Source organism: Cnephaeus nilssonii (assembly GCF_951640355.1).
Source record: "Cnephaeus nilssonii genome assembly, chromosome: 7".
NCBI classification, from domain to species: Eukaryota; Metazoa; Chordata; class Mammalia; order Chiroptera; family Vespertilionidae; genus Cnephaeus; species Cnephaeus nilssonii.
In genome coordinates this window covers 91,881,928-91,903,972 of record NC_137078.1, presented here as the reverse complement: position 1 = coordinate 91,903,972, position 22,045 = coordinate 91,881,928, and the positions used below count along the sequence as shown (strand labels likewise).

Here is a 22,045-nt window from a genome sequence, read left to right as displayed (position 1 = left end):
CTGCTTTGGAACTACCTGTTGTTAAACACAAATCCCCAAGCCCAATAGGAACCTCTGGTCTGGGGGCCAGGAATCTGTTTGTTTGTTTTTAATCCTTATGCGAGGATATGTTTTTATTGATTTTTTTTATAGAAAGAGAGAGAGAGGGAGGGAAGCGTTGATGTGGGAGAGAGACATTGATCAGTTGCCTCTAGTACTTGCCCCACCTAAAGATGGGACCCGCAACCTAGGTATGTACCCTGACTGGGAATTGAACCCACAACCTTCTGGTATACCGGACAGCGCTCCAACCCACTGAGCAACCAGGCCAGGGCCGGAAATCTGTATTTATAAACAAGCTCTCTGGGCGATGCAGACAGCTGTCAGGTGTGGGGACATTGGGAGGCTATATGCATCACAAAAGGTTAGCAAAGCTTACTTGTAATCATACTAGAGGCCTGGGGCATGAAATTCGTGCACGGGTATGGTCCCTAGGCCTGGCCTGCAATCAGGGCCATTTTTCCCAGCTGCCGGCAGCCGGCCCTGCCCCCCACCACCACCTACCCCCGGTTCCCTGTTCACCATCAGGTGATCAGAGCCTGACGGCTGGGGAAAGGGACTGAGATATCAGCCATTCACGCCTGCTCGCCAGCCCCACACCCACTGTGGGTTGCCCTCTGTGTGTGGGGCGATCGGTGGGGTGGGGGCTTTGGCCTGGTGCCACCCACATCCTCTGCCACACACCCCCGGTTTCCTGTTCGTCATCGGGCAATTGGAGCCTGGTGGCTGGGGAAAGGGTCCTAAAGGTGGTCAGTGCGCCTCAGAGTGACTGGTAGAGTAGTTGTTCTGGTTATTTCTCCGTTAGGGTCAATTTGTATACTACCCTTTTATTATATAGGATAGAGGCCTGGTGTACAGGTGGGGGCCGGCCTGCCTGCCCTGATGGGGGCCCCAGATCAGGGTGGGAGTCTCCGCTGAGTCTCCCATCTTTAGTTGGGGCCAGTTGGGGTGAGGGGCCGCAGGTGATTTGTAGGCTACCATGCCCTGATTGGGGTGGTGATCCCCACTGTGGGGGGGGGGGGGGGCAGGGGAGGCCGGCTGGGTGAGGGGCCATGGGTGGTTTGCCAGAAATACCCCTGATCAGGGTGGGGGTCCCTGTTAGGGTGTGGGGCTGGCCGGGGAGAGGGGCCATGGTTGTTCTGGTCTCTGGGCATTCTGGTCTTTCCACCATTTCAGTCGCTGGGCTTTTATTATATAGGATATCCACTGGTACAGCCCAATGATGTCCACAGGGACTGGGCCAACCTGTGGTCATGGCCCTCATTTTACACATTTCTATATTTGGAATGGTGCACCCAGGGGGGAGTGTAAGAGGTGTGTCCTCCTGATAAATACAAAATTATACATCATCATCCTCATCCACCTAGCATATGCACATTTTGTAACTTCCTCTTTTAATTCAAAATGTATTTAGAACATTTTTTTTATGTTTTATGATAGAGCATTTTCTTAAAATGTGTTACTCGGCTGTCTGCTTTTTAAACCAAGCACAGCCCTTGTAACTGACAAAATGTCCTTGACCAAACTTCAGTCAGGGCCTTTGAGCTCTTTTTTTTTTTTTTTTTTGACTGGGCCCTTGTTGGGTCTTGTCCTCCAGAGCAAGAATCTTGTTCAGCCAGTTTCCGAGAATCCCCCACCCTGGATATCTGGTCAAATTCCTCATCCTCACCATCCCCAGGTGGCGTCTGATCACCTGGCCTGCCTTCAGCAGGAATCCTGTGGAGTTAGTTAACATGAAACCCCCTGAACCCATGACACTTCCTCTAAGTAATTTTTCATCCACTGACCCCCAGCCTGCTTCCTGGCTAGAAAGCCCCCCATGTCCCTGCTGTATTTGGAAATAAACCCCATCCCAGACTGAGGTCTCTTTTCCCCCTGTTGCAATCATTCCTGTTTAAAAATCTGCTTTTCCCACTTAAGCTACTGTCCAGCTGTTTTGTGGTTTTGTTTTGTTTTTTGAGTTTAAATGCATTGTATTTTTAGACAACCTACATGACATGTTTTTTTTCTTAAAAACAATGCCTCCTCTCCAAATGAATCAAGGTCAAAATAAATGAAGAGCTCAAGATAACATCAGTCCCATTTGTCCTAGTCTTGGTGTGTGGACGAAAAGCAGCAGCCAGTTATGATGACAGGTGATAGAGCCAAACTGCCCAATTTGTTAACATTTTTCCATTTCTAAACCACCCTTAAAGAAAATCATATATGGGGACACACCATCCTCACGGTCGTCCAGCGGAGCAACCATGCCATCTGCATTCATGTTTTCACCAACAAAGAACGGGTGGTTTTTGAAACTGGCAAGGATGTGCTTGATTTGTTCTGCAGCCCCTGTCATAAAAGGCTTTACTCTTTCTGCTCTCAGTTCCTCAAGCTTCCCTTTGATTGATATCATGTCATCTTTGATGCACTTCTTGTAGGCTTCTTTTGTGAAGCTGGTTTCCTGCAAGTGATGGTTCATGGCAGTGTCACCACCAGTGATGACTGTGTTTTCGGTACCTTCGCCCTCCGGGCCTTCAGCGGAGGCATTTCCACCAAAAAGTGAGTCATCAGTGTTATCCTCTGTGCTACTCACCATCTTCCCCTCTACCTCCAGGCACAGCCCGTCTGCGATCTCCCGGATCTTGTAGATATCGGAGAACATCTCATCATGGCTGATGAGGTCCCCGTAGATGATCATGATGGCGGCTGGAAGGAGCCGGCGGCGCTGCCTTAGCAGGAGCACGGAGCTCGGCATGAGCGTGGTGCAGCCAGAGCGGCACTCGGGGTGGGGGTGAGGGAGGCTGTTTTTTTAAAAAATATATTTTTTATTGATTTTTGGAGAGAGTAGGAGGGAGAGGGAGAGAGAGAAACATCGATGTGAGAGTGGAACATGGTTGGCTGCCTTTGGCAAGCACCCACTTGTGATTGTGCCCTGACCAGAAATTGAACCCTCAACATTTCAGTGCATGGGACAACGCCCAACGCCCAACCAACTGAGCCACACGGCCAGGGCCAGCTCTGGTTTTCTTTAACAGTTATGTGCACGAGACCCAGGAAGGATCCAGTTCCTCGCTGGGCCCCCGGACCTCTCACCCAGGACCCTAGGTGTGTGCCTGGGAAGCCTTTGTCTTCACTCCTGACCGACAGCTCAGGGCCCACTGATGAGCAGGACTCTGAGCCTGCAGCGGGGTGAGGACTGAGTATACTCTAGAACAGCGATCGCCAACCCGTGGTCCCTGAGGTCCGAAAGGTTGGCGACCGCTGCTCTAGACGCTAGGGTAGAGCCCGAGGCATCTGTGTGTAAGAGGCCAGCCTGGGGAAGGAACAACTTCTGGTTAGAGTCTCCAGTGCTCCTGTGGACAAGGCACAGGCACGCTAATGAAGAATAAAGGAGCTCTCAGTGCCCGGGAAACTCCCTTCTCCAACCCCGGATGACTGTCTGCTCCGCCACCGCCTTCTGCTTCCTTTCCTGGTGGCATGACTTTCCCAAGGATAATATGGAATCTCAATGGCCTCTTTGGGAAATGAGATGTCCCCAAACTGGCTCTTCTGAGAACTTTCCTTCCCATCTCCCCTTCTTAGCGCTTTAGGTCCCTTGAATCCTTTGATAGGACCCCCTGCAAACCCCTACCTTCTCCATCCCTCTGCCCACCTCTGTTAGACCGTTTCCCTGCCCTCTCCAGCCCCTTGGTCACCTGAATAATCAAACCCCTTCCCCCTCTCTGGGGATCTAAAGGGCCTCAGGGACCCCCAAAAGCTACTGAGGCTGAAAAGGAAAAGGGCGCATTGGAAACAGACTAGATAGTCATACATTCAGATGGATTTGAAGGCATCTAGGCAGCTACTTGTGCGGTCAAGCTGGCGAAGATTGGATAGATTTGTTTATACGTTCTTTTAAGAATGAACTTGGATATCAAAAGTACAGTGATGCAAAACTAGACTGTGGTTTTCTCTCTGTTAAAACAACCAAGTTTTCTTGGATTATTTATCTGCTGTTAACAGGAGATTGTAAAAGATAATCAGCCTCGGGACCAAGACCTTGTCTTATCAGAATGATCTCTTGCACAGTATATTAATCTTTACCATGTCCTTGGCTGTTGCAAAGGTCTAAGGTTTTTTACATTGTTGACAATCTTGACTTCCCAAAATCAAATCCTAAGCGAAACCTTCTGGTTCTTGAACTGACCTTGAGATTTCCCAGAGGACCCCATCCCCTACCCCCAAAGGAAGTTGCAAATAATTTGGTTTATTTGATATGTTAGGTTGCATGGACAGCATTGTCAAATAAGAGATATTTAACCTTCCGTAGGTTATATCTGTATGTGCAAAATGTTATTTCAGAAATTGTGTGAATTTCTAGAAATGGATCAATGTCCTTGCTGTTCATGGCATGTTATGATTTGATGGGAACTTTCCATATTTCCAGTTGTTATTTTTAAATGTTGGGTGTCGCAGAAATAGCCACATGTGTGGTGTGTTGTTTTTTTTTTGGGGGGGGGTCAAATGCACTAGCATCAGATATTTAATCACAGCCATTTTAATCTGATTTATGTTTTTTTACTCTGATTCTTCTCTGAAAACATTTGCAATCAGCCCCAGGGTAGAATCCTTCGTGCTGGAGCAGATTCTAGATGAAGGTTAGCCTGCAGAGGTCAATTACCACTCGAGATGCCTTTAAATAATCTATTGAGATCAGAGACTTATTTTGAAAGCAAGAATAGCCTTACTTTTGTTATCTTTTTAAAAAGTATGTTGTTATTGATTTCAGAGAGAGGAAGGCAGAAGGAGAAAGAGAGAAGCATCAGTGATGAGAATCATAGATCAGCTATCCCCTGCATGCCACCCATTGGGGATCGAGCCTGAAGCCTGGGCATGTACCCCAACAGGGAATTGAACCATGATGTTCTGGCTCATAGGTCTACACTCCATCACTGAGCCACACCCGCCAGGCTACTTTCGGTATCTTTGATTAAAAAAGTAGAGGACTGCAGACAGCAATTTTGTGTTTCAATGGAAAACTAAAGTATACCCTGCGGGTTCCCCGATGTCTGGCTACAAGTCTCCAAATTAACGTTTCTCATTATTCTCCTGCCTTCCTGACCTTTGGCCTCACTGAGCACTAAAACCGCCCCTTTCCAGACGTCCAGCAAACAGAAGCTGGACGATTTGATGTAAACTTCAGAGAAATCTCGACAAAAGATCATGAAGGAGCAACTTCATGCCTGTCGTGTGGGCCACTCAGAGAGTTCAGTGGAACACCCGATGCCGTTGACAATGACCTTGAAACTGCAAAGCAGGAGACGTGTTGGATCGCCGCTGCTGTCCTCCCTCCGTCACCTAAAGATGCTCACAGCTCAGCAGCTAGAAAGCTTCTCAGCGGGCCGCCCTCTGGGTTTCCAGCTACTAATGTCTGTCTTTCTTTTGTTTTTATAGATATTCTCCCATTAACTGACTGGCTGCTACACTACAACCAAGTCTCAACGTGTGGTCTGGCTGATCCTTTCTGAGCACAAGGTGACCAAGTGAGAAATGGACTTAAGTTGTTCAGAGGAAAGAATGTCCCTTCTTTCCTCGAACAAGACGGGGGACTGACAAGGACTCTTTCCTTGACCGAACTTTAGTCAGGCTCCTCTCAGACCTACTTTTGACTAGGCCTCGTCCTCAAGAGCAGGAATCCTGTCCTGTTGGTTTAGCCTGAACCCCCACCCTGGATATCTCATCACCATCGATATCTGATCAAGTTCTTCACCCCCACCCTCCCAGGTGTCTGATCACCTGGCCTGCCTTCCACAGGAATCCTGTTGAGTTGGTTTAGCCAGAATCCCCTCTGCCCCTGATACATCCTCTCAGTAATTTTCCATCCACAGACCCCTTGCCTGCTCTGTGGCCCTAAGCCCCCCACCCCCACCCCCACCCCGCTCCTGTCCCTGCTGTATCGGGAATTGAGCCCAGTTCCACATGAGGTCTCCTTTCCTCCATTGCAGTCGGTCCTGGTTAGAAGCTGCCATTACTGCTTTAACTACTGTCCGGCTCTGCTTTGACCTTATCCTTTCTGAAAGATTCCCGGCCGTTGTGTTAATTCCTCTGCACTGACCTTCCCAGCCGTCCCATTGCTATTCCAGCAAGGAGCTGGGGAGAAAGTGAGATGAATCATATGGAAGAAACGTCACATCTCAAACTCACCAATCCATCATTTTCAGAATGACAGGGTCTGGGAGTCGGCCAACAACTCATTTATCAAGTCTGAGAACCCCTGATTTAGAGAATCCAAAACTGTTTCGTTGTCGTGTCTAAAACTCTGTGAGTCATCCATTCTAAACAGCTGACTTAAAACCCCGGAATGCCGCCCAATTGCTTTTCTAAACCGAAGTGAGCCAGCTGCTGGACGCCGAGATTACTCAGGTTGCAAATGAACGGGTTGGCTGTAAACCTCAAGCCTGCTATTATCTCCTGTGAGGATCCCTTTATCTAAGACAGGGGTGCTGTCAGGTCGAGCATCCAGTCGAAGTTCGCACGCGTTCCAGCTCGCAGACTTCCTTCCTCTGCAGAACACCCCAGTCCTCATAGTGTATGCTTTTCAAAGTGTTTTTATATCCATCACCCACTATAGCCTCAGCACATCCCATGTTGCAGAGTGGGAAAATGAGAAGAAAAGCATCTTGCTTAAGATTAAGGTAACAGCCGAAACCGGTTTGGCTCAGTGGATAGAGCGTCGGCCTACGGACTGAAAGGTCCCAGGTTCGATTCCGGTCAAGGGCATGTACCTTGGTTGCGGGCACATCCCCAGTAGGGGGTGTGCAAAGAGGCAGCTGATCGATGTTTCTCTCTCATCGATGTTTCTAGCTCTCTATCCCTGTATCTTCCTCTCTGTAAAAAATCAATAAAATATATTAAAAAAAAAAAAAGATTAAGGTAACAATTAAGGTAACACACACACACACACACACACACACACACACACAAACACATGCGTTAGCGGCGCCGGGACCTGAACCAGGTTCGCAGGCCCTGAAGTTCAGGGCCGTCTCCCCAGCCGAACTGGTTCCATACAGTGTTAGAGCTTCTCATGGGAACGGGGACATCCTGAGGACGGGGACTGGGACTCCTGTATGACCCGCACTGCTTGGCCTGGCGCCTGGCTCCTGGAGCAGATCCCAAAGTGGACAGCGTCCTCCCATGGTTTCACTGCTTCTCATAGTAACCCGTGAGGGAAGTACTACAAACTCCCCGTCCTGAGTGTGAAGAGACGGGGACACAGAGAAGTCAAGGAGTTTGCCCCAGGAACCACAGCAGGGCAAAAGGGTACCAACCCCAGAGCCCACCTCTTTGCCCAGGAAAGTGTGCTGAATCAATGTGGCTGCCCCTGCTTCAGATGGCGCCCAGGCAAGGTTTCAGTTCAGACCTGGGCAGGCCTGCCAGGAGGGGACAGTAACTCGTCAGTGGCATCCACAGGCTGCCCCCAGGCCTGCAGGCCACAGTCGAGGCAGCTGAGGCAGGCCCCTTCCCCGTGGCCTGACGGCGTGGGTGAGGGCGAGCCCTCCGGGGAAGGAAGAAAACACAGTGATGCTGGCAAAGCTGATAACATTCATTTAACAACCAGACAGTCCCGACAGCTGCCCCGGGCTCCGCGGGCTGGTCTCTACATGCCAGGCAGGCCGCTAAGCTGCCCGTCATCTCTCACAACACCTTGTGAAGGTGGTATTAGAACCCCGTGTTACAGTAAAGAACCTGGGCTCAGAGAGGTTCAATAACTTCTTCCCAAGATCCCTCCCCCAGGAGTCGGGAGAGCCCAGAGCGGGCAGCCCTTGTGTGCGGGACCTGAGCCACACTCCTGACTGCTGTTAGAGCGCTTCTCTCACCAGCCTTTCCTGCGGCTCATTTCCCTCATACAGTCAAGAATATACTTATCTTTGTGTTTTTTAATCCTCACCCGAGGACATTTTTATTGATTTTTAGAGAGAGGGGAAGGGAGATTAAGAAAGAAAGAAAAAAAAAAAAAGAAAAGAAAGAGAGAGGGAGGAAGAGAGAGAAAACAAACATGGATGTGAGAAACATTGATTGCCTCCCACACGCACCTGAAACCTAGGCGTGTGCCCTGACCGGGAGTCCAGCCTGCGACCTTTGGGTGTATGGGATGACGCTGCTACCGACTAAACCACCCTGGCCAGGGCTCCGGCTGCTCATCTTGTTTTACTTATTTTCCATAGAACATGCGCGGTTTCACTTGGGCACTTGGGTGTTAATGGGGAATTGCGGGCCAGTGTTGCTGCGGAGAACCTTTCTCTCCACGCTTGTAGGTGTGGGGAAGGAGGGCCTGGGAATTGAACTGGCAAATAAAAAATATACTTGCTAATATTTGCATGCCCGGGAGTTCACAGGCAAGAAGTGAAACTCAAAGAAGTGGTTCGACTCGGGCTTATCTACGTTCTGAGCAAAGGAAAGAGGGTTTAGACCTCAAGGGACAATTAATTGGGGGGAAATGACTAGGAAATATAGGAGGAAACCAGGGGAAGATAAGGGCTATATTAGTAAAGTCTGTTTATGCAAATTCGTCTTGGGGTTGACGCCCCATCTTTGAAGATAAGAGCTGTGCTCCTCTCCCTGGTACGAGGGCAGGGACAGGGTGTGGGCGCCTTCTTCAAAGGGAAACTTAGGCCCTTTTAGGCGATAAGGGGAGAACAGAGACCTTGGGTGTCTGTCAATTCTCAATTGCCTTCGGCTCGAACTCATTCTTATGCCAATGTGGCATGTCTTGGGGTGGCACAGTCTGGTCCCTTTAGAGGCCACGGAGCAAAGGAGTGACAAGGGGTCTAGTGTGGGGTCTCCTGGCTCTCAGCCCACAGCTCCTTGACTGCTTTGCCCTGCTGCCCGCCATGTTTTCACTTCTCAAGAGCAGATCCACATTCTCCTCCTCCTCTCCCTGGTGGGGGACTTCCCAGAGAAAGAATCCACGTCGCGCTGACTCACGGGGCACCTGGGGACGATGTCAGGGTGAAGGTGGTGTCAGCGTGGAGCCGGCTGTCCTGAGCATCTCTGGAGCGCTTGTTAGTTCACCCAACTATTTTTTTAAAATATATATTTTTATTGATTTCAGAGAGGAAGGGAGAGGGAGAGAGAGATAGAAATATCAATGGTGAGAGAGAATCATTGATTGGTTGCCTCCTGCACGCCCCCTACTGGGGATCAAGCCCACAATCTGGAATCGAACCCGGGACCCTTCAGTCCACTGGCTGACGCTCTATCCACTGAGCCAAACCAGTTAGGGCTACAACCTGCATTTTATTTTATTTTATTTTATTTTATTTTATTTTTTTAATATATTTTATTGATTTTAGAGAGGAAGGGAGAGGGAGAGAGAGATAGAAACATCAATGATGAGAGAGAATCATTGATTGGCTGCCTCCTGCACGTCCCCTACTGGGGATCGAGCCCACAACCGAGGCATGTGCCCTTGGCCGGAATCGAACCTGGGACCCTTCAGTCCGCAGGCCGACGCTCTATCCACTGAGCCAAACCAGCCAGGGCTACAACCTGCATTTTAAACAGGTTCCCCCAGGGATTCGTGGGAGGGCGGCTCGGGATGCAGGCTTCCCTGGCTTCCCCTCCAGAGCCGGGCCTCTGCTGCTGCTGGCTGAGTGAGTGGCCTCGGGTGGTTCTCACAGAGCCTGCTTCCTCGTCTGTAATGAGGTGTCAGCGAGAAATGGATGTAAGGTCCTTAGCATAGAGAACTGCGCCTTCCCATCTTCCCTCTTAGGAAACCAGGTGGATTCTTCCTCTTCCTTCAGAGATGCGTTTCCGGGACCTGGGGTGCTCAGGGCCAGGGAGGGGCACTTCCCGCAGGCCGCCTGCAGATCCCAGACCAGCGCCGGCTCATCTCAGGCTGGACCCTTGAGGGCAGCGGATAGTCTGGGCTTGGGCTTGCCTCAGCCCAACCTAGCTCCTGGAGGGGACTCCAGAGGAGAATGACCTTCAACCCACTTCCAAGGCCTCCTGGGAGTAGGGCAGTGTTCTTGGGAGGGGTGGCTGATTTGTGATTGTCGTGAGGGAGGGGCTGGGAGGCGATAAAATGTGTTCCCTTTCCAATCTGCACACCTACCCCTTCCGCTCTGTCCCAAACTTCTCACCAACCGTAAGTACTCATCAAGAAAGAGGTGAGGGCTGCCCAGCCGGTGTGGCTCAGTGGTTGAGCATTGACCTATAAACCAGGAGGTGACGGTTTAATTCTGGGTTAGAGCATATGCCCAAGTTTCCAGCTCAGTCCCCAAGAGGAGTAGTACAGGAAGCAGCCGATCGATGATTCTCTCTCATTGATGTTTCTATCTCTCTCTCCTTCTCCCTTCCTCTCTAAAATAAATAAAAACTTAAAAAGAAAAAAAAAAAAAGGAAACAAAATGAAAGAGGTGAGGGCTTGGTAAAAAATTCCCATTCATGGAATTCATAAACAACCCCAAGAGGTAGGTGTGATCACTCCTGTTTATGGGTCACAAATTGAGAATCACAGAAGTAGATTCACTGATCCAAGGTCACACAGCTGGGAAATAGCTCAGTTGAGAGAAATAGAATGAGCTTTCTTATCAATTTTCATTCATTCATTCATTCATTCATTCATTCATTCACTCATCCATCCATCCATTCATTCAACAGATATTTTACATGTCTCCAGCTTTGTTCTGGTTGCTGGGGATGTCGTGGTCCCTGCATTCGGAGTGTTTGTATTCTAGGTGAGCGCTGGAGTGAGATAAATTGAATAAGGGATGAAGAAAACCACCAGGAAGTATAAACCAGAGAATTAGAATTAAGGCAGAGAGACAGGGAGTAAGTGATGGTGGTTTGGGGTGGGGGAGGGGCGGGGGGCAATGCTTCCAGTTGGGAGCACAAGGACGTTTTCCTGAGGGAGCAACTGTCAGCGGAACTCTCTTGCAAAGAGCTCTGGCAAGCACCTTCCCCAAGAGGCTCCAAGGTGGGAAAGGCTTGGCCAGGAACCCAAGGCAGAGAGTGAACAGGGAGGAATCCCTCGGCCTGCCTTCTCAGCTTCAAGTTTTCACAAACTGTTTTAAAATCTCTTCTTTATTTTAAGTGAAAAAACTAAAACAAACAAAGAAATCCCGAGCATCCTAAGCTAGAGAGAGCCAGTCAGTCCCTGACTCTGGGTTGTCCAGACTGCCCCAGGGTCAGGCTGGCTCTTTGCTGACCTCAGTAGTGAGCGAGGATGCAGGGACCCCAAGTGTAAATGTCCTCATTGACCCTCCAGGGACACTGAAATGTGGTGGAAGGGACAGGAGCCCCAGCCCCACCAGCACATCACCGTGAGGGGAGGATGTGTGGGGAGCGAGATCCAGCTGGAAAAACAGGCAGAGGCGTGGAGAGGCATCAGCCTGGGCCTGGCCCCCACACCCCAGAGGTGAGACCCTGAATCCGGGCGACCCATGGATTGGGTCAGCCAATGGCGGGAAGGGGCTCTGTGTGGGAGAAAGTGCCCCAAATGTGAGGGCTCTATTTGAGCACTATTGTTATTGTCGGTAAGATTATTACTCACTAGCCCTTTACCCAGGTTTCCTGCCTTGCCACACCCAACCTCACCTCCTGGTCCCTGGGCGTGGCTATTCTCCCCTTAAAGGGGCACCCAGGGCTGAGTCACCAATTGTCCTAGTAAAGAGTGTGGGAGGTAGGCTGGTGAGACAGGGCTCTGGAGCCAGAGAGACCTGCGTTCAAATCCCAGCCCTGCCACTTATCAGCAAGTGACTCATCCTAAAGTTTCAGTTTCTGCAGCTGGAAAGTGCAGGTGCCCCAAGGGAGTGGAGAGGAGCGGGTAAGTGGGCAGCACAGGTGTTCAATGTCCCTTCTGCCCCTCCCACGGGTGCCCCTTTGCAGAAACTGACCTCAGAGGGACAGCAAGCTCAATGAATGCGTCCTTCTGTCTGTCTCCTACATCCAGGGGTCCATGAGAGAGAGGGACAGAGAGAGGTGCCTGTGAGTCTTCTCCAATCCCAGTGATGGGAACCTGGCTCAGAAGGAGAGCTCACAGGTGGGAAGGGCTTGCCTTACTCCAGGGACTCAGTTCTGGCTGCCCTGAGACCCCATCTCTCCTCTTGGTCCAAAGTTCCATGTCTTTACCAACCTGGGATTCATTCATTCATTCATTCAACAAATACCTACTAATACCTACTATGTGATCACCAGGCCCTTCCCTAGGTTCTTAGCTCACAGAGGGAAGCATTACGGACACAGCCCTGCTCCTGACCCAGCCCTGGGATTGCCCACCCAACACCAATCCTATCAATAATCTCAACAGCCCCCATCTTAGCAGCTACGCATCCCTTAGAGACATTGACCCTGCCCTGTCTGAGAGGTAAATAAGTTCCGAGGAATCTAAACCGACCTGGGTAATCACTGGGGCCACATGGTTTCGGGTGGCCGGTCCTGAGTGGGAGGGCTGCTGGGGGGTGGTGGTAGGGCTAATTAAAAAGAGACACAAAAGAGACAGCATTTTCTCTGCTGGATGTTGACATGCCCTGGCTCGAGGTCTGGATCACAGCTGCCGCCTCGGAGCCAGGAGGAGCCATCTGGAAGCCAACCTAACCAACACAGAGAGGGTGGCCAGCCGGGAGCGGTAGAGAAACCAGGTGCTGATAACATCATCAAGCCACTAAAGAGCCACCTTCCCCCTGGACTTACTGTCATGTGAGTTCATAAATGCCCTCATTGTTGAAGCCCATTGAGTCACAGTTTTCTGCTGGAAGCTTCCTGATTAGTATAAACAGGGCGGGGTGCAGGGGGGCAGAGTGGGAAGGATCTGGGGTGGCATCCTGGCTCTGCCTTTTGCTGGTTGCGGGACCTCCGGCGGTTCCTGTCCCCATTCTGAGCATCAGGTTGTTCAATTTTAAAAGGGGGATAAATGCCCATTCCTGCCAACATTGACATTGTCAAAGCCACAGAGCCCGGAACATGGGAGCTCTGATGGACCGTGGAATCACCAGCTCTCGATCCTGGATAAAGTGGACATCATGCATGAGGATCTAAATGAACAGCTGCACAGTCATTCAGAGGAAGAGAGGAGTTGGGTGGAAAGAGGGGAACATTGATGAACTATTCTCCTTCTGATTTACTAGTAGCTTGTGGGGGGCACTGCAGATGTGGTTATAGCTAGTAGCCACAGCAATAGCAACAATGCAGCTAACATTTAAAGAGGGGTTACCATGTGCCACGCACTGTGCTAAGAGCTCAGGCATTCACCCTGTTGAAAACATTAACCTCATCTGATTTTCTTCTTAATTTCATTTATACTTCACACACAAGGAAAGCAAGATCCCTCCTGGAAGGTCACATGGCTAGCCAGCAGTATAACTAGAACTTGAACTTGGGGCCCATAGTTCTTCATTCCTATTATACTGCCTCGTATGAGGCACTGAGCCTCACATAGAAGGAAAACTGTGTGGCCAGCTATTTCTCATCTGTGTGCCACAGGCTGGAGGCTGTGGGTGGCTCCAGGTGCCTCAGCCCTGCTGCTGGAGACATGGCTACTTACCTATGAATGACAGATTGTGGATCCTTATATGAAAAAGCTATCCATCCATCCATCATCCATCCATCCATGCATCCATCCATCCAAACTCAGTTTCCCTAGAAGCCAAGCCTGAGATGAGGATTCTTGGCAAGCGAAGGATTTATTGAGGGAGTGCTCTCAGGAGAAACCTGTAAGGGAACAAGGGAAACAGGATAGGCCAGGGGACAAAGCAAGCAAAGAGGTGGTTCCCGAAGTCTCCCCTCAGCCTGATGCCAGGAGCAGCTCTGGGCATGCACTGTACCACCCAGGTGGTCCCACGCAGACGGGGGTGGGCAATTATACGTTCCCGGGTATTATACTCCACATGCATTGGTTAGAGGTGGGTGATGTGGAGGGTAGGGGGGATAGGCAAGGTAGTTTCCCAGCAGACGCGGTCAAGCCTTAAGAGGCAGAGGTGAACACTTCACAGCCAACATCTGGCTTAGCTGGGAGTAGGGGAACTGGGCCAGAAGGGGCTCTGAAGTGGAGCACTAACAACATCTGCCACAATCTCCATTTGATCCGTTAGCATGAATGGAACACTGTTACGTAGAGGAGCAGAGGAAACAAAGATGTGAGAGACACGGCCTCCGTCCTCCGGGAGCTCCAGTCTAGTTGGGAGAGATCAGAGAAGTCCAGACGATGATAAGTCGACTCAGGATACAGTTTGGTAAATTGCAGACCCATAAAGTGCTATGGGAGCTCGGAGGAGGGAGTGAGGCCTGGGAGCCAGGAGGAATCAGCCAGGGGAGACTTCCGTAGGAAGCAACCCTTGGAGCACGAGGAGCCTGGGGAGGGCTTAGCCACTGGAGAGGGCAAGCGGGACATTTCTGCGGAAAGCCCACCTGAGCAGAGGCCTGGGGGCAGGGGAGGAAGGGCCTGGAGGACACGTGGCCTGTGCTCTCGGGCTTCGTCCAGCCCTTCCCTCCAGAGGCATTTACGGAGCCCCTTCTTGGCCCTGCTTTGGGTACCAGGGATGCAATGAGTCATGGGCCCCGCCTACCAGGACCTCATGCCTAGTGGCGAGAGGGACCAGGCGCCAGACAGGGTGGGTCCCAAACTCCTGCAAGAGGCCCTTCCTGGGGTGATGGAGGGCCTTAGAGGTTTATGGAGTAGAGTCAGGAGGACAGAAAGATGGATGCTGCCCATTAGAGAGGCCACTGGGGCTGCAGCTCGGACAGTGTATTAGAGGAGTGAGACTGGGGCGGGGAGGCCTGGTGAGTGAGTGGCAGTGACAGGGAGAGCCTGCCTCACCTCGGTCCCCAGGTCCCGGCCCCCAACACCTGCTGCTTTGGCCCAAACACCTTCCCCCTGGCTCCCTGGCCTTGGCTTTTCCTAAGATCTCAATCCACCCTCAGAGGACACAGCTGCTGTTGGGAGATTTATTTCAGAAGGTCCAAGAGGCAAGGTGGGTGGTAGAGGAGAGGCCGACTCTCCCGCTCCCTGGGGGTGTGTTAAGGGAGCCAGGCTGCTTCAGAAGGTTAGTTATTTCTGGGACCGGGGTGTCAGCAATCTCGAGGGACTTCCGAGGACCCGGGTAGGGAGCGTGGGACAGCCGGGCAGGCTTCTTCTAGCACAGAGGGGTTTGGCCCTTGCAGCGGGACCTGGAGAAACGGGCGAATCGCAGCTTCTTCTGGTAGGTGCCCATCTGACGCTTCAGGCAGAAGGCCACCTCCTTGTCACAGGCGCACAGCTGCTGCTCACACCAGCTCCCTTTGTCAGCTGTGGGGTGCAAGAGGGGGGCTCAGTGTCCGACCATTCCTGAGACTGAGCCAGGGCTGGGTCTAGGGTCCCCGGAGGGAACCTCTGAAGGCAGTGCCGTCCTCACTCAGCTTTAGGGTGTCCTTCCCAGCTACTTGTGAAGCATAGTAACCTCCATCTTGGGTAAAAACTGCTGTTTAAAATTTAACCCTGCTATTCTGGCTTCTGTAAACGTTTGCTTGCTTAAATAATAGGGAAAAATAAGACTACTCCCCATTCCAGAGAGGCCATAAACTATGCCCCAGACAGAGTTGTCAGTGCTGGCGCCAGGCCAGGCCTTGAGATATGGCCTCACGGCCCTGTCCCAGCACACAGGGCTTTTTCTCAGAAAGTCCGGAAGTCTCATTCCAAATTTGGGAGACAAAGAGATGAAAAACATATAAGTAAGGGGGGAGACTTCCACCATATTGGGCCCCAGAATTTGAGAAGCAAGATTTTCCTCTGGGCCCGCTAGCGCTAGCGAAATGAACAGGACTCCAAATAAATTTGGCTTATTGATTAAAGGTGTCTTCTGATTTGCAATATAACACTTGGACTCTAGCTGCCTGACCTTGGGTAGGTACCAAGACCGCCCCGGGTGCCTTTATTTATTTTTGCATTCATTCAATGAACATTTGAGCACCTATCATGTGGCTGGCCCGGGGCGGGGGTTTGGTGGGGGGGGGGGCGTGCAGGGGGAGGAGGCAGGACTGAACACTGCTGACCTCTGAGGTTCACACTCCCGTGGGGCAGCAGGTATTTGAGAACCGCAGAAAGGAATGTCAAACTGTGCTCTATGGGAGTAAGAAACAATGCCAGGGCCACAGGACAGGAAAGCAGTGGGCCAGAGCCATTGGAGCTGAGGTCGGAAGGGTCTCTCTCCCTAGGGAAGCCAGGTGGAGGAGGGGGAGTGCTCTAGGCTGATGGAACAGCCTGTGCACAGACTCTGAGGCAGGAGGGACCACAGTACTGCAGTTTCATTATCTGTAAAATGGCGACGATGAGAAGTGCTGCCTGGGGAAGGGGGGCGGGGGGGGGGGGGGCTGTTGTGAGAATGAAAGTAAGAAGGCAAAGCACTCAGTACAAGCGCGTGCTCGATAAATGCCGGCTCTTACTATTAGTGTCATTGTTATTATTATTAAGCCCTCAGTGAACGGGGACAGTGGTGATGTGCCCATTTGATTCCCAGCCCTGGAACCTGCCACCTGCTTCAAGCATGGACCCAGGGGCCAAGGGACCTGGGATGCAACCCAGGCTCTGCTCCTGGCAGCTGTGTGACTCCAGGCAAACACTTCTTCACTGCATCTCCTTGTCTATAAAATGGAGCTCATCAGGGTGGGGCTGCCTCCTGGCTGGGCTGCTGTGGATCAGTGATGATGGGAGGAGAAACAACAAGATCAGTAGCCCGTGTCATCTATCGAGCATGCCCTGCGGCAGGCATCTGTGAAGCTCATTCTGTCTTGCCTTCATTCTAGTCCCCGGATTAACGCTCTGGGGTAGAATAGAATATTGTTCTCGTCCTCAGTTCACAGATGAAGATACTGAGGTTCAGAGAGGTTGAGCAAGGCATTCAAGGTTACACAGCTGGTCAGTGGTGGCTCTGGGATCTAAGCAGAGGTCTGCCAGCCTTCCAGATCCTAAAGGGGCCAAAGCCCTCATTGGACCTCTCCATACTCCCACCCCTACTCCCGCCTCTCCTCCACCGCCCCACTATTGCCACTGGGCATGCGAGAGCAACAGAGAGGTTGAGTAGCTTGAGCATCATTGCACAGCATGTGAAAGCAGAACTCCCTTCCTCAGTCTTCAACTCCAGTCCCGGTCCAGACACTCACAGCACTGGATGTCCCCCTGGGAAAAGGTGTAGTTGTAATGGTCCCTGTGGTGATGGCAATGGTGGAGCTTCAGGTGACGATAGCAGCAGTCGTGAGCATGGCAGCACCTGGAGGGAGAGGACAGGAAGTGGGGCAGGGAGCACAGACGCACTGCACCGTCGCAGGCGGCCCCTGCCCCAGAGGAGAACCCGATCCCGCCTTGAAAGAGCCAAGGCCTCCAGGGGTCTAGTCTTCTGCGTGCTCATGCTCGCTAACACAGAGTGCTGCCTAGGACCCAGGCACCTGCTTTTTCTACAAATTCTCTCTTAATCTTCCCAACCACCCTACGACAGGGGTACTAGGATGATCCTCATGTCACAGCTGAGGCAACTGGGACTCAGGGAGGCCAAGTCACTACCGTATTTTCTCTACTCTCAGCCTGTAAGTGGTGGGTCAGGGAAATGACCTGGCCTAGCCCCAGGCTCTCATCTCTCCTCTGGCCGATTCCCAGGATTGTGGTGAAGATCCAATGAGATAATGGCAAAATGAGGTGGGACCTTTAAAAAACCCCGTGCAAAAAAATAAATAAATAAAAATAAAATAAAATAAAAAAACCCCGTGCAATGGCAGCGGGCAGTGTGTGTATGTATTCTAATCAGATTAGGGGTTGAGAGTACAAAGGGGGAGGGTCTTCAGAGACTTTGGGGAACCTTCTAGAAGGCAGGCTCCAGGATTCTGAGCCTTGGGGCTGTGTTGAAGCTCAGCAGACTTCCTAGCACATAGTACAAAACGGGTTCACAGAATGAATAAATAGATGGAGAGGAAAGAGGAGAGTCCTGGGGTGCGGGCAGGACAGGGTTGCCGCCCGTGGGCCTGCCTGGGAAGGGTTACCAGTCCGTGGCATCTAGGGGTTGGCCTTTTCCACCAAGTCCACAGTGACAGCCGTAGGGCCAATAGGAGGTGATGGGTGTCTTCCTGGTCACTTGTTTGACCATCTTGTTCAGGTTCAGAATCCCGCCCTCGGTTGGAGTCACACCTGCCAAGGAGCCCAGCAACAAGGATAGGACGTGAATCCCAGGGGAGGCCCGTGCACCCCTGGCTGGCACCTCTGCTCTATCTGGTCCAGACCAATGTCCTTGGATAACAAAACGACAACAACCACTACGTCTATTAAAAAATATAATGACAGTGAGTGCTTGCCATGGGCCTTTTCATGTAGCAATTTATTGACTCCATCTACCCCATGAGAAAAAGACTATTTTTTTTAATAAGTCAACTTAGATGTAGAGAAAAGTTGCAAAGATCATATAGAAAGTTCTCACAGAGCCTTCACCCACTTTCCTCTAGTGTGGTATCGTCTTACCTAATTGTGGTATATTTATGAAAACTGAGAAACGGACAATGAATACTATTTTTAATCCCTAGTTTAGAGAGGAGCAGACTGAGGCTGTTCCAGGTTATAGTAGCTGGTAAGTGGAGGAACCTGGATAGAGACCCAAGGCATCCTTTCTAAAAATCACATATTTTGAGGTGCCAATTTGCTAGCAGCCACGTTTTAACATTTGATCTTCTGCTAAAGATCAAATAGAAATCGCCCACCTCCCTCCAACAGTCAACAGAACCCACTTCCCAGGTTCAAGGGAGATCCTGAGCGTGGATGCGGAGTGCTGTTTCTATGCAAATGAGTGTTATTAGTTGGTCAAAAGGACAGAGGGGAACAAGGTGAGGTGAGGAGATCATTTCTGTAATTTTTGTCCAAAGTACCACAGGTGCCAGCTCGGCAGGCCCCTGGATTCTGAATCCTCGGTTCTGACCTTCACGGCAGGCCAGCAGCGCGCCACAGCTTGGCCACCCAGGCCTCTCTGGCCACAGCCACCGTTCTAAGGGGCTGGAAGCCGCTGATGGCTCCTTGCAAGGGGCAGAAGGTTGAGGGCTTGAGGGGCCAGGGCGGTGGGGATTAGAGCAGCAGCTCAGTCTAGAAAAAAGATATAGGGCCTACCATCCCTCCTTCCCTTTCCAGCTGTGGCTCCTGTCCCCACTCACCAGCAAACACCACCAGTACGCACAGCAGGGGGAGTTCCATGATCCCGGCCCAGAGGAGGGGAAGCAGCTGCCGGAAGTCCTTCATGCAGGCAGCCCCTTATATAAGAGGCACCCCACCCCCTCCAGCTGAGCCTGCCCCTGCCCCTCCCACTCTGGCTCTCATGGAGGCCACCTCTGCTCCTTCTGTTTCCTCTTTTCTGGCAAGGGGGAATTTTAAAAATATATTTTTATTTTTAACATCCGTATTTTAAACTTTCTGATTGCAAAAGAAGCACATGTTCCGTGTAGAAGATTTTGGAAAACAGCTTACCTTATAATAGAGAAACATGCAAATTGACCGCACCTCTGCTATGCCCACGATTGGGCCGGCAGGAGGCTGGGGGCGGGACTCTGGGTGGCATATCCGCAGTTGAGAAGATCAAGATGGCGGTGCCCAGTGGCCGGGCCCATGCCGCTGCTCCTGGGGGTGCCTGGGGCCATCGGCACCCCGGGGGGCGTGGCCGGGCCCATGCCGCCGCTCCCCGGGGTGCCTGGGGCGATCAGCACCCCGGGGGGGCGTGGCCGGGCGATCGGCACCCCGGGGGGGCGTGGCCGGACCCATGCCGCCGCTCCCCGGGGTGCCTGGGGCGATCAGCACCCCGGGGGGCGTGGTGCTGCTCCTGGGGGTGCCTGGGGCCATCGGCACCCCGGGGGGCGTGGCCGGACCCATGCCGCCGCTCCCCGGGGTGCCTGGGGCGATCAGCACCCCGGGGGGGCGTGGCCGGGCGATCGGCACCCCGGGGGGGCGTGGCCGGGCGATCGGCACCCCGGGGGGGCGTGGCCGGGCGATTGGCACCCGGGGGGGCGTGGCCGGACCCATGCCGCCGCTCCCCGGGGTGCCTGGGGCGATCAGCACCCCGGGGGGCGTGGCCCGGCCCCTCCCGCCCCTCCCGGGGGTTCCGGGTCGATTGGCCACCTGGGGGGGCTTGGCCGTGCCCATCCCGCCCCTCCTGCTGCTCCCGGGGGTCCCAGGGGCCGAGGCTTTCCGGGCCTTGGGCACCAGCGGGGAGCCTGCACTGATTCGCAGGAAACCACTGGGGGTCGGCTCCTGTGATGGGTAGCAGGGACGCTGGGTGCAGTGAGCCCAAGGCCAGGAAAGCCTGGGGCGGAGGCTTTCCCGGCCTTGGGCACCAGTGGGCAGCCTGCAAGGATGGCAGGAAACCACTGGGGGTCGGCTCCTGCGATCCTTAGCAAGGATGTTGGGTGCCGCCGAGCCCAAGGCCACCGCCCGGGGCCAAGCCCCGACCCTGAAAAAGGCAGAAGGCGGTGGCCAAAGCCAAGGCCTGGGTCCCTGGTGCCGGCAGAAAACTGGTGCAGGCAGCCAGGTGAATGAAGGTCTATTGCACGAATCTTCGTGCAAACGGGCTACTAGTAAACAATAAGAAGAAATTAAAAATCACCTGTGGATTCATTAAGCAGCATTACGGGTTCAGTGTATGTCCTTCTGGTTCCATTGTTCTTTCTCTCTCTATATCTCTCCACACTTTTCCTGACCAAACTAGGAAGTTGTTATTTGCAGCCTCTCTTTTCACTTACCAATCAAACTTGAACACAGTTCTATGCCATTAAATATTCTTCTGCAGAAACATGTGAAAGGCAGCCTCGTAGTCCATGATACAGCTAGGCCACTCATTTAGTGAATCCTGTATTGATGGCCATATGGGTTACTGCTCTAGGGTGTACAGTGGTAACAGTGAAAGACACCACGGAGGCGAAATCTCAGTTCATGTCCAGAACTGCTGCTGTGGGATCTATCCCTAAAGTGGACTTGCCGAGTCAAAGCACATGCACAATTTGAAGGCAATTGACATGTGTCGACAACTTGCAGAAGGCCCGCCCAGTTCACATATGGGAATCCTAATGAACACACGGTGTGGATCCCGCCTAACTAGGGTCGGGGGTGCTAATGGCAGGACACACGGAGGCAGCACGAAGAGATGGTCTGCCACTAAGGCTCCACGGATAACCCTGCAAGGTTTAGTGGAGAGCCCATGGGTAGCAGAAATTGGTTTTCTTCTATGCCCACGAGATGGCTGTTCAAGGGCATAGAGCCCAAGCTGACCTTTTGGCTGCCAGCTAACCAGTTCACTCCAGAAAGTGCACCAGCAAGAGTCACTGCTGGGAGCTGTTCCCTCTCTCAACTTTCTTCTACATCTAGTTTTTCCTTTGTTCCTTGCCTCCATCACTGACTGATAGCCTAATGTGTGAGAAAAGAATTTGAAACAGAAGGCAAAATAAGTGTCTCTAGCATATTCTTTGACATGCCCCCCCGCCCGCCCCGGTGTGCTCAGTAGTTATTCCTTCTACTCTTGCCAATGGGGCCTTACCCTATGAGCAGTCTTCTAGATCTGGGCTCTTGACAGGCATGTGGCTAACTCCCAGAGCTTCTCCTCATCTGGTATCCTTTGGGTAGGAGCAAAAGTAGGCAGGAACAGAAGGCTTTGTTGATTCCAGGAAGCTTTTCCCTGGTGGGAGAGTCGCCATGATATTGATGCTGTAAAGGGGCCTCAAAAACATTTTCCCCAGACTCCTCCAGAGGCCCCAAGGCACATCTGGATGGCTGGGTTTGGGATCAGAGGGACCTGGCTCAAACTCTGGCTCCTTCTCTTACCATCTGCGGGACCCCGGGCAAATCACTTTACTTTCATGAGCGTTGGTTTCCACGTTTGCAGGACCGGGACAATATGGGGACAGCAGCCCCTCTTTCCTCTGATTGCTGTGGGGTTCAGGGAGCATTCAGCACACTGCACCAAGCCTCACCCATGGGGAGAATGCCGTACGGCAACCACACAGGGGTTACATGGCGTTTTGTGGAGGTGAAGAGGATGAAGGGGTGGGAGCCAAAGCC

General features: G+C 52.1%; 2 protein-coding genes across 2 annotated transcripts; both read right to left on the bottom strand.

Moving 5' to 3' along the window:
* Positions 1-2,086: 2,086 nt before the first annotated feature.
* LOC307103688 (translationally-controlled tumor protein-like) lies at positions 2,087-2,811 on the bottom strand. The gene has a single exon (XM_079778184.1). It carries the CDS (start codon positions 2,774-2,776, stop codon positions 2,201-2,203), a length of 576 nt encoding a protein of 191 aa, XP_079634310.1. The 5' UTR covers positions 2,777-2,811; the 3' UTR covers positions 2,087-2,200.
* Positions 2,812-13,696: 10,885 nt separating this feature from the next.
* On the bottom strand, positions 13,697-19,243 carry PLA2G2D (phospholipase A2 group IID; the record flags this gene model as incomplete). The annotated part of the gene is made up of 4 exons (XM_079778185.1): positions 13,697-15,286; positions 17,137-17,243; positions 18,007-18,151; positions 19,159-19,243. The coding sequence occupies 4 exons, from the start codon at positions 19,241-19,243 to the stop codon at positions 15,135-15,137; spliced, it is 489 nt and encodes a 162-aa protein (XP_079634311.1). The 3' UTR covers positions 13,697-15,134.
* Positions 19,244-22,045: the final 2,802 nt, after the last annotated feature.

Coding starts and splice junctions, on each gene's coding strand:
- LOC307103688 (XM_079778184.1), bottom strand. CDS start 2,776: ATGCCGAGCTCCGTGCTCCTGCTAAGGCAGCGCCGCCGGCTCCTTCCA.